Source organism: Hippoglossus hippoglossus, chromosome 20, assembly GCF_009819705.1.
Source record: "Hippoglossus hippoglossus isolate fHipHip1 chromosome 20, fHipHip1.pri, whole genome shotgun sequence".
NCBI lineage: Eukaryota > Metazoa > Chordata > Actinopteri > Pleuronectiformes > Pleuronectidae > Hippoglossus > Hippoglossus hippoglossus.
The window spans coordinates 6,280,483-6,292,155 of record NC_047170.1 but is presented as its reverse complement, the minus strand read 5'-3'; the positions used below and the strand labels follow the sequence as shown (position 1 = coordinate 6,292,155).

Genomic DNA, 11,673 nt, shown 5'->3' with positions numbered 1-11,673 from the left:
CAAGTTTTTAGTCTAAATGTCCTCTGATAACCTCCTCGCGCCACGAGACATTTAGGCTTAAAACATGATGTAAATGGCACCGTTTTGAGTCGAATTTAAATGCCTGGGCTTGCGGACACGTGGATGACACCATAGGAGCAGTATGGAGGCATTTTATATTTTCATTATGTTGTTTTTATACGTTAAAAGAAGAGGTCACCATTTACTTCAATTGTATTGGATAAGTCCCCCAAACTATTATTTTACCTGGACCACACACACACATACACAAATACATTTATACATCTATCTTAGTGAGGACAAACATTGGCATATTGCATTCCCTAGCACCTTACCTAACCTTAACCATCCAAACTAAATGCCTAACCCTTACCCTAACCTAAATTTAATTTGAACCCTAACCCTAAAACCATACACACACACACACACACACACACACACACACACACACACACACACACACACACACACACACACACACATGCGCACGCACAAACACATACACACACATTGCATAGGTGGTGGGTTTGGCATAATTTACATCATCACACTTCCTCATCTCGCTGCTACAAATCTGTGGAGTTTCCTTAATCTGCTCTGAAACACTGTGCACCCTGAGCCAGCCACTATGTCTTTTGTCGACACTCTGCGTCAATGGGATGAGGCCGTCACCTGTGTTGACAGAGAGGATTTGTCTGGAGCGTTCAGGATTTTCCTGTCAATCGAAGAACCCAACTCCAAAATTTGTTTTGACATAGGCTGTCTCCATCTTCTTAACCAAGACCTGGATGCTGCTGAAAAGGTATGTCTGACCTATTGTTGGTAAAAATGCTGGCTAAAACACGAAATTCTTCTTTTAATATTCCTCATTAAAAAGGAAAATCTTGTCTGCATGTAGGTGATAATGGCCAAGAAGTATTTTACTGTCGAAAAAGAGCAAGTCATTGAGAAAGCAGAAGTGGAATTTACAGTTTCTCTTTTCTTCAGGAGGAAGTCACAGTGTTTTCTCAATTTTCTTCTCAGGCGTTTGATTGCACCATACGCAAGGATGAGCATATGGCGGTTGCCTTCTTTCAAAGAGGAATCACCTTTTACAAAAAGCAGAGGCATGTAACACCACTCATCTCAACAAACCTTTCATATTTAACAGTGATTTTAAAACATTTTATAACAGTGTGGTTTTATTATTAGAAGAAGTGATTCCTATCACTTCTTTTTCTTTTACAATGTTGGTGGTTAATTACATGCAAAAGTAATAAACTGGATTCTTCCTGCTCAAAGGTATGAGGAGAGTTTGGGAGATTTCCAGTATGCCTTCAAAGCACTAAGAGGAAACCAGCTGATAGATTACAAAGCACTTGGACTCAGATACAAACTATTTGCATGTGATGTAAGTATTTAAAAGCTTGCAAATTTGTATATGTTCTTGTTAAGCCTCCTTATTATGTCACAAATTATTATTATTCCTACATTCTGTCTACCAGTGTTAAATAGTTCATGGAATACATTTCATAGTTTGCATGTTTTTATTTTGGTCTAGTTGTTCTTAGTCAGTCTCAGTTCTGTGGTCTGCATGAGAGATAAAAATAGTGACAAGCTACTTATTCAATATCAATTTTTCCTGACACAGGTTCTCCACAATATGGCCCTGGCTGAGGCTCAGCTGGGCCACTGGGAAAAGGCCCAGGAAAACCTTGTGAAGGCTCTTGATTACAAAACAGATGCCAAGCTCAATGCCATCGACAGAGCTCTTCAGTCGACACTGGTCAGTCACAATGTGGCCAATAATATTAAGATATCATCCTTGTACCAATTAAAACAAATTTTGTTTGTCAATATCTTTAAATGTGATTAGATTCATAACAAGAAATTGTGTTTTTGCATGAAATTTTATTTTATATATCGGAATGGAAAATGGGTACATTGACCAAGAGCATTTGCTAATTAATACATATATACAGTACATCAACCGAACGCTACTCTAAAACAGGTGGTCAAGGATAAGCAAAGTGCAGTGCTGCTGGTAAACCCCTCAAAGTGACATTCTATTTATCGCTGAATTTGAATTATACATGTGATGCCATTTCACCAACAGAAACAGAAACTTTTCAAACTGGTCGAGTTCCCATCAAAAGTTCTGTTCAAACCCAATAAGCACTATGTCGCTGAGCTGGAGAAGAAGGACTATCTGGGCAAAGCAAAGGTAATACTATTAGAATGTTGCACAGATGTTACTACATGAACACTATTAAACTGTCATCCAGTCCTGTGGAATGTCAATCACACAGCCACTAATGTTTTCTTTATACAAGACTTTTTTACTTAATGAATATATTTGATATCTGTTTTGTGATAGATTGTAATAAAAAAATGTACATTGTTTTTAGGTTGTTGCCTCTGTGGTTCCTCAGGATGACTTCTCTGGGTTTGCTCCATTACAGCCTCAGGTGACATGGGTCTAATGTAAACACCATAATGATAATTCTGCCTTTCAGCAGCATGTTAGGTTAAATATATCAGAAAATACATTACTTATTTTCAAAATCTTCTGAGGCATTTAATTATGCTAAACCTGTTTTGGTAACTTAAATAATAAATTAAAACATTAACTGGCATGTTAAAAAATGACCATGTCAGATACAGTTGTTGAAATCTTTTTTAGAAAATAATACACTATCACGTGTTGCGTTGTTATACCATGCTGGGGACAAATGCTTTTCAAACTGTCTACAGGAATATTGACTGGATGCTTTGCGTTTGTGTTTAAATTTGACAGGTTGAAGATGGACCAACTTGTCCAAAGGAGCCAGAGGTTCTCAGGTAGAACCACAGTTAGTGGTCCCCATCTCACAGGAATCACCATACAGACTAGAAGGGGCTCACTAAATATGCATCAAATTTACAGTCGTCTGTAGTTGTAATTTAGCCTTGTTGCGATCAGTTTCAACTGACAGCTAATATGTGAGGGGGCAGTTTAGTGTAAAGAACTTTACCCCTTATCCACTGTACATGAAGGATGTACAAAATGTGTTTAAAATCAGACCATAACAGAAAATGAACTATTAAAAAATATGAGCAGGCAATTTAATTAATAAAATACCTTCCTCAGACGAAAATGCTGAATCATTGAATAAATGTAAGGAAGAGACAGTTAGGTTTGCGTGCTGTCTCTCAACAGCAGGTGGACATCTTCTATCTTCACAGGGCTCTGGAAGGAGACCCCCACACTGTCCTGTTTGAGTTTGTTCCTGAGACCAGTGATGAGTTGGCTGTTGTGCCAGGCAATATTGTGTTTGTGCTGCACAAAGCTGCTGACAACTGGGCATCTGTGATCTTCAATGAAAGAGTAAGACCACCACATCTGCACCCTATATATGTTTTTCTTTTTATAAAAAGTGCATTAAACCCATTATTCATATTACAATAAAGTTCCAACACATCTCAATTTCTGTCAATTCTAGAGGGGACTTGTTCCGTACAACTACCTGGAACGTTTGGAGATCTCATTGGCTTCTAAACAGAAGGAGGTGAGGAAGTAACTTATTTTCCACTGTTTGTGGTGTCGTTGACTGCTAAAGTAATGTTAATACCTTTTTTTACAGCCAGTAGAGAAGTATGAATCATATTATGTTCTAAAGGTATCTTAATAGTATTTTTAGAATCAATTGAATCTTCCAACATTTAGCTCAGAGACTTTTAAAATGTCTGTTAAGTAAATAATCAGTGGTCTTTGTCTTCCTAATTTGTAAACATAATCTGCTGATTTCTAAAATGGCAAATGGCGTGTGAGGACATGTGGTATTTGTGCAAGTTTTGTAGTATGGTGCAGGTCACCAGCTCATGTCCGTATGAAATCAATTGATACTTCCTGCATAAAGCATCTTTATTACTTTGTAATTTGAATGGCATTGTTTGGACGGGATTAACCATGGACAGGAAATGCGTAAAGCTCCAAGTCGAGAACCTCCAACCAGACCTGAAAGGAAACAAGGTAGACAAGGCTTTTCTTTCATAGATATGATACAATAACTTCTACAATAGCTTCTGTAATTGACGATACATGACATCAGTATCGGTAACATCTTGTTGCACAAGACACATTCACAAATTGTATTTGACCCAATACAAGAACAAAACTCTTTTCTTTTCCTTTTCTGTATTCAAGGTCTTACTCCAAGTGACAACAGCAGTGGAGACATAAAATGTAAGGTATGTTGAGTCAAATCCCGGATTTGTCCAGTCTGACCTCTGAGCCACAAATTGTTCCAACAAGTATGACAGCAATTAAGATGGATTTTCCTATTGATTTTAAACAATCTGACAATTTTTCTGTTCATATTTTCCAGGATGCTCAGTCTCCTGATGATTCCTATATTGTCAAAGTCCATTTTACATTCAACTTGGCAGTCTCGGTACCACCTGGGTCTCACTATGCCATACTGATAGAGAAAATCAGTAAGAAACTGAATCTCCCCTCTACTGCAGTCACCTTGAGGTACACTGCACATAAAAAAAACATCTTCAAGTTTAACCAATGTATTGTGTTACTGACAAGTTCAAAATTCAATCCTTTCATTTGATGTAGTTTGACCTCCGACGCCGATGAACAAAGTCTAATTAGTGCCGACACAGAAATGGAAAGTGTGTGGAGTCATGCTAATGGTAGGCGCATCACCTTGTGGTGTCACAACAAAGAGGTAAGAAATGGTAAGGTAGTTATTCTGGGTGATACTTCAGTTTTCTACAATGGGGATTAAGATGATAGCAATATTTATGAATCAAACCTGCTTATGACTTTTACTGATAGTCTTCAAGCGTTACCTGAGAATTTGCCTTTTTGTCATGGAAAAACACCATTTGTGCTAATGAAGTCTTTATTTTGCATTGACATCTGAGCAGCTTCACACAGACATGTTTCATCCTATGTCACGGTCCTGCAGTTCAGTTCTAAAACTGTGGTGCAGCACTATGGGAGAAAAGCACATCATTTCATCCATACGTCTTGTTTTGTTCTGTTTTTCAGTCCTACAAATTGTGTATTTTGTTTAGATAACTGCTATAGAAATAAAGTTGTATTATTATTACAAAATAATAATATTATATTATCCTGATTTATTCTGCACTGAGCACGTAACAGCAGATAACTAATGTTTATGTTTTGGCCACTTTCTGAAGGAAGTTTAAGTAGAATCATATTGGAAAAAACGTAAAACCAGTGCAAACTAATACTACTAGTTTCATCTTGAGTTATGATGAAACTCAGCAGAAATGGCTGATGACAAATGTTGGTGTGTGTGTGTGTGTGTTTCAGTTCCAGCAAACTGATGGAAAGCCAAACAATGACATCCACTTGGTGGCACTTCATTCCTATGAGTCATCAAATCCAGAGGATCTCAATTTCCATCAAGGGGATACAATCACATTGCTCTCAAAAGGTGATAATCAGTTCTTTTGGCCATATACCTTGTGAATATTGAGAAACCAAGACTTATGATTCTTATCCATATCTTCTTTTTCTTCAGTTAACCAGGATTGGTTTGAAGGACAATGTAATGGGAACACTGGTATATTCCCTGTATCTTTTGTGGAAGAAGTTCCTGTGAATGCCCAGTAACTGATGTAAACAAACACAAAAGTGATTAAAGACAGTTGTACAGCTTCTCCCTTCAAAATATTAATAAAATAATAAATTCTGTTTCAGTTCATTAATTCATTTATTCACGTGTATAAAGTGCAATACAAACTGTTCTTCTGCAACACTGCTTGTTCACATGAAAATGACTTGCTTCAGCATCCATAATATAGTCATAATCTAATGATGGTTTGGTTTATTACGACTATCTGTGCAATACTCAGGTGAAATAATTTTTTACATAACCAGTGTACTTTTTAGATCCCCTTCACTCCAAAATTATGAATTTATGTAAGAAAGTCACTCCAACAGCTTCATTCAAACAAACATGTTTTGAAAATTCAGAGTATCACGATTATAGTGACCAAATTATCTTGTCGTCTGTATTATCACGGTAATAAGCCGAAAATGTTCAAAAACTACTGACACACAAAAAACTAAAATAACAAGAGGTGATCACTGTATCGGTTTATTAATTACTTACATATTCCTATAATTACAAGTCGTATACTGCACACTTGTAGCTGCAGGTAGTGATGATTAAATCGATGACCTTGTGGATTAAAGGTTAATTATCATGAAGACGTTCCTTCCTCTTCATAGGCAATAGCTATGCCTCTCCTGCCCTCTACTGCCTTCACCACCGGGGTCTCTCCCAACTGCTGCTCTAAGCCACGCCAGCTTCGTCCTGCCAGAAATGAGGCTGAAAAGACCAAGCAAAAATGTGAAATTGTACATCATGCATTAAGTTGCAAAGTGTAAGAGTAAGTGCACAATTCTGCAATAAACTTGTGGGTGTATAGAAATGAAAGCAAACACTGCGAGAATTTAACGGTACTTTCTGACTGTCCCGTACCAGCAGAGTCTGTGTTGGCTACGATTAGCGCCTGGTTCCTGAGGACCACCGAGGACCCATGTGAGGACTCTGCAGGCTCACTGTTCAACACGCAGCGACTCCGCAGAGCTCCAGTGATTAAAGACACGTCCGTCTCATCGCCTTCCTCTTGCTGATCAGCCAGAGGCACATGACTCTGTCCACCTAGATCAAGTTGGAGATAAAGAATGACATCATTTCGACTGGCTAATACATAAATGTGTACAACTCTTATCTGGGACTGTGTGAAAAAAATATCCAGCTTAATTAACATTTTTGATCCTTGAATTATTGGACACCCTCCCATAACAGTTAGTACAACTAAGAGGGAAAAACGTAAATTAAAAAATTTAAGGAAAATCCAATTCAAAAGAATGAACATACATTAATGGGATGATACTAATCCCAGTAGCCACCAGTGCAAACTACATTATTCATGAAATAGACAATTTCCAATTTATAGCAAACTGATTTTTATATTATTCTTTTGTAGTTATTCTACTTTTTAAAAAACAACATTAAAGTTTAACTTTAATAATAATATTGGCCACATTTATATCACACATTTTACTTTATATTGTATCTGTTAGATCACTGTACATGACCCACTGCACAAAATAAAGCAATCATTTCCAACTGTTTGACCTTTTCAGTAATTTTACCCTGAACATGGAAAGGCTGAAATTTAAATTTGGTGTGGACATGACCCAGCTCACAGCTTAATTCTCCCAAAAAGACACAATTCAAAATCCTCAATCAAAAATACCCATCCCTCCCAATTAATAATTTCATACATTCCCTAAATATAAAGTGAGAAAGAGATTATTTAGAGTTTTGTGATATCAATAAATCCTAAACTAACCTGGTATGAGATGTCGAAAGTCCGTGACATATTCCTCTGACCACTCCCTGTTCTTGTTGCACGCCACCTCCATCTCAAACGGCGTCACTACAGGTTTATAGAACTCACCTGAGTCCAACAGTGAGTTCTCCGGACAAGCAATTAACACAAAAATGTCAATTTCCAAAAAGTTTGCAAGTTTGGGCACATTCAGTTTCCCCATGGCAAACATGTAGCTCTTCTTGCCAGCCCTGGCGATGGTCTCCTTCAGCTGCTTGATGATGGTGAGGTAGTCGGCCACCCCCAGTGTACCGACCAGGATGCCAACCACACTGGCATCTTTGGCCCTTTCTATAGCGTAATAGCGCTTCATTAGCGCACGGTTGATGCTAACTGACTCCTTCCTACCCATCATAGTTACTGGGTCAAAAGAACAAAATGAGCAGCGATTCCAAGTCATCATGAAGTTACGCAGCGTTGCTCCTTCCTGGCCAACGTAGAACATACTGTGATCTGTTATGTTTGAACCACTGTTCAAGGGGAATTGTCTCCCAAACTGACAAATCACCTGGCTGTTGTCTTGTTCCGACAGACAATTGTCATAATGTTTTCTTTTAATCTGGCTGTGACTGAAACGCTGTTCCCCTTCGACAACGAGATCTGAGGCAACGAGGTTTGGATACTCCGGAGACAGAAGTTCCAGAAGATCGCCTGGAAAAAAGAAGTGGTGTTGAGTTACTGAAAGGGGAATAATTATTATCTATTTTTACAGGGGAGATCTTGTGTGAGATCTTACCAATCACATGAACATAGTTCACATCATACAGGATGATGATGTGACTCTGTGTGTCAGGGTAGAGTTCCCTGAAGGCAGAGGCGCACTTCTCCACGTCCAGCTGTCTTCTCTCAAACACGTACATCAGGGGCAGCCTTTTAGAGGCGCTCAGGCAGGCTCTGCCATAGTGCACAATGCAGTCTGCTCCAACGTGCTCTGCAGCTACCTCATCCACACAGCAGCTGCTCAAAAGAGTTCAATGAAGTTTAGCAACACCTCCATTAAACAGACAGCCAACCCACAGACACATTTCAACTCACAATAAGGTTAAGGTTCATTTATTTAGATAAACGTTAGATATAAACAGTCGAAACAGAGCAGTAACAGAGGAAATTATGTAGGGGCAGTGAATCCAATAGATTAAGACATTAGAAAAAACTTTACAAAAATAAAATATATTTATTGACTTTGTAAGAAATGACAGGCATCAATATGATGTTACTTCGCCTGAGCACAGATACATTAACAAATCCTCCTCTACCGCCACCATAACATGGAAACATGGAAGTACATGGGCAGTGATGGCTACATCATTTGAAATTAATGAATTTCTTTTCGTACGTAAAGGGAGCATAAATGAGCCTTAAATTAAAACCTTGAAGACAAATCTATGTGCCTAAACATCAAAATAAAATTCAGAGTGTGTTGGCAATGGCTGGTTCTTTACAAATGTAACAACTCCCTGTGCTAAGGTATAACATGTTAATGAATTAATAAGCTTACACTGACAGAAGCTTAACAAACGTGTTAGCACTTACATATGCTATTCTAGGTTAAAAATACAACATGGTTGTGCAGGATCAAAACCTGGAAATCGGCACATGTAGAGGATGAAATGACTGTAAAAGGGTGAAAGCCTTGTCTCTTCACTTTACACAAAGAGCCAAAGCATGGACAGTGATTTGTGGCATGTCTGCAGTATGTTACCTGCCATAGGATGTATCTCCTAAAATGAACATCTTGGCATTACTGTGGTTCTCAATCTCTGCTGCCACTGTGACGGAGTCCACCAACAGCTCATCAGGAAACTGCAGAGCAACCTGTAGACATTTAGGCAAATTAGGTTCTCTAATAAGTATCCAACTCAACTTAAGCTGTTTCACTGATTAGCAGCTCATCAAATGGGCTGCAGTCTGACGTTCCACTGGTCGGTCGAAATCCACTTAGTGGTCAGACAATCACCGGTGTTACATTGATAAGGAGAAGCACATTATTGGGTGGTAGAAGGGACGGATTGGCCCAATCTAACACAGACTGTTTTATGAAATGTTTACTGAATGTTCACTCTGAGTTTACCACTAACTAAATGACACTATGTCAAAGCAGTGGTCTGTGTGGGTGCATATGGTTAATATGCAAGTGTTATGAAGCTCTGTAAACTTAGTGTTTAACATCTATTGCTTTGAGTGTGAACAGTTTAAATTTGGCATTTTACAATGTGTCTGGTCTAATTATGAAAAATCAACGTGCAAAAACCAGTTGTTTATGTTTATTTAGAAAAGATTCTCTCCCTGCTGGTGCTGTCAATGATCCTCTATAATCCCTTTCATATTTCATTGCTTATCATATTCACATTTCTTGTACAATTTAATGTTAATGTTCCTTTCAATTTAATGTTTTACTGAAAACATTAACCATGTTTTCACAGGCTTATCTTTTACCACTGCCACGGTCATCGTGTGGGAGTCATACGTTCTGTTCTGTTCAATAGAGGGCCCACAAACATTAGACTTCCTATAAACATTTGCAATTACCAGCAGATGATAGCTCTCTCTGCAGGTATTTGTTAAGCTTAGGTAGTGAAATTACCCGTTGATGCCCATTTTGACATCATACCAGCAACAGTACACCTTTCAAGAGTGACCCAATTTTATATTTGTAGAATAAGTCACAGAGACGTGAAACATTAGTTGTGTGTGTTTGTGTCTATCTCGCTCTCTTTTATACAGATAAATATAAAAACGTTTGAATTGCATATATTCAAATTATATTTAATTCTGTCCATGAGCACTAGCCCCCACCACTATTTGATTATTTGAAGAGTGAGAGATTTTTATCTGTGAGTTTTTGGAAACAATGGAGTGAAACGCTCACATTACCAGAAATTAATATGTAAAATAATTCACATCCTCACCTTTTGAAATTGATGCTGACTGATAAAGTCGCAGGTTTCCTTTATCTGATACAACTCCTCAAGTTTCTCTGGCGGAGTATTTGTCTTCACTGTGACGTCTACCACTCGCTGGAGCACTGTTTCCGAGCTGCTGCTGAACGCGTCGGCCATTATTGCATCGGGAACACTAAACAGTGTCTGTAAAAATACAAACATACATGAAACCCATGTTCACATTCAATAATCAAACCTGGACTGTATTAGTACAGTAGCGAGGAAACAATTCTGTCTATTTTTTTCTGACAAAAATATTTTTAGTTGTTAATTATGAATATGGCCTACCTCAAATTTCAAGAGAAACTCTCATTTAGTCTTCTCAGAGCATTGAAGCAAACATGTCCCAATCCAATTCTTTATATTTGGGTTTGAGACATTGGGAAATGCTTGTGTGTTTAAGTAATAAACAGTAGATGGCATTGTTATTAGTTTGTCTGCTTTGCAATTGCATCCTCTGTACTTTGGGATTGTTCAGATGGAAAAGACCAGGATTTGGAGCTATCTAAAAAACAGCAGGGTATTTTTTCTAATGAAAAAATCTCATTTCGTTTCAGATTTGTAAAACCTTGCAGACCTGGTCTGGATGGGGGAATAAAATACAGAATCAAATATTCACAAATTTGAAGCTGTGTTTTATTTTGTGTCCCTGGATGATCTAGTCCAGTCTAAGTACAGTAGCTTTTAATGTAGACCTGGTCTGATGTGGTCGAGACAGGACCAAAACAATTACATTTTCTTCTTCTTTTTTTTAACAAATTAGTTTTAATCACTATTTCAACCCCCCTGGTCATCTGGTCCAGATATGACAGATGACCTAGACCTGGTGTGATCTGATGCGAGTCTGTGGTAAACTGCTCTGCTGATGTGGTCCGGAGGGAGAACACTCAGATTTTGAAAGTAGTAAACGAATCCAACAGTTTTACACCTATAGTTCCCTTCAGCCTTGAACACGCTGGCAGTTGGAGCTGCACCACTTCCTAACAAGACAAGACGAGCACCTACCTGAGCTCGATCTGTTAGCTTAGCCGCTAGCTGTCATGACTCCTCGGTTTGAGTCAAGACAACCTGTAACATTAACTCATGGCGCTTTTTACACACATAAACACACACATGTTCCCTCACACTTCACTGAGAGAGAGAGTGTGTGTGTGTGTGTGTGTTTACTGACAGCTGAACTCTGCTCTGACACATACACACGTGCTAGTACCCAAGAGAGGACAAACACTTCCGGGTCAATGGGTTTTTCAAAATAAAAGCCAAGGGAAAGGTTAATATGTGGCGTGGCTGTTCACTGTATCAGGACATCTGATGTGTCTCATAC

At 38.4% G+C, this 11,673-nt stretch overlaps 2 protein-coding genes across 3 annotated transcripts; one reads left to right on the top strand and one right to left on the bottom strand.

Moving 5' to 3' along the window:
* The first annotated feature begins 581 nt into the window (after positions 1-581).
* Positions 582-5,880, top strand: ncf2 (neutrophil cytosolic factor 2). Its single transcript, XM_034573153.1, has 15 exons — positions 582-802; positions 1,024-1,106; positions 1,282-1,390; positions 1,631-1,765; positions 2,096-2,203; positions 2,388-2,447; positions 2,777-2,820; positions 3,205-3,346; positions 3,462-3,527; positions 3,937-3,991; positions 4,166-4,209; positions 4,347-4,495; positions 4,586-4,697; positions 5,312-5,435; positions 5,523-5,880. The coding sequence occupies exons 1-15, from the start codon at positions 629-631 to the stop codon at positions 5,612-5,614; spliced, it is 1,497 nt and encodes a 498-aa protein (XP_034429044.1). The 5' UTR covers positions 582-628; the 3' UTR covers positions 5,615-5,880.
* A 192-nt stretch (positions 5,881-6,072) lies between these two features.
* Positions 6,073-11,576, bottom strand: dph2 (diphthamide biosynthesis 2). Of its 2 annotated transcripts, XM_034573155.1 has the most exons (8): positions 11,355-11,576; positions 11,173-11,221; positions 10,317-10,493; positions 9,110-9,222; positions 8,144-8,364; positions 7,369-8,058; positions 6,489-6,671; positions 6,073-6,335 (listed from the first exon to the last, which is right to left on the bottom strand). In XM_034573155.1, exons 3-8 carry the CDS (start codon positions 10,464-10,466, stop codon positions 6,208-6,210), a joined length of 1,485 nt encoding a protein of 494 aa, XP_034429046.1. In that variant the 5' UTR covers positions 10,467-10,493; positions 11,173-11,221; positions 11,355-11,576; the 3' UTR covers positions 6,073-6,207. The 2 variants fall into 2 exon arrangements, with proteins under 2 accessions (XP_034429046.1, XP_034429045.1); XM_034573154.1 differs by lacking the exon at positions 11,173-11,221.
* Between the last annotated feature and the right edge of the window lie 97 nt (positions 11,577-11,673).

Excerpts from the sequence above, each read along its gene's own strand:
- ncf2 (XM_034573153.1), top strand. The coding sequence starts at position 629 with ATGTCTTTTGTCGACACTCTGCGTCAATGGGATGAGGCCGTCACCTGT. Across the intron at positions 3,992-4,165 it reads CAGACCTGAAAGGAAACAAG|GTCTTACTCCAAGTGACAAC; the intron begins GTAGACAAGGCT and ends TCTGTATTCAAG. Across the intron at positions 4,210-4,346 it reads GTGGAGACATAAAATGTAAG|GATGCTCAGTCTCCTGATGA; the intron begins GTATGTTGAGTC and ends CATATTTTCCAG.
- dph2 (XM_034573155.1), bottom strand. The coding sequence starts at position 10,466 with ATGGCCGACGCGTTCAGCAGCAGCTCGGAAACAGTGCTCCAGCGAGTG. Across the intron at positions 9,223-10,316 it reads GTCAGCATCAATTTCAAAAG|GTTGCTCTGCAGTTTCCTGA; the intron begins GTGAGGATGTGA and ends AAATGTCTACAG. Across the intron at positions 6,672-7,368 it reads CTTTCGACATCTCATACCAG|GTGGACAGAGTCATGTGCCT; the intron begins GTTAGTTTAGGA and ends AACTTGATCTAG.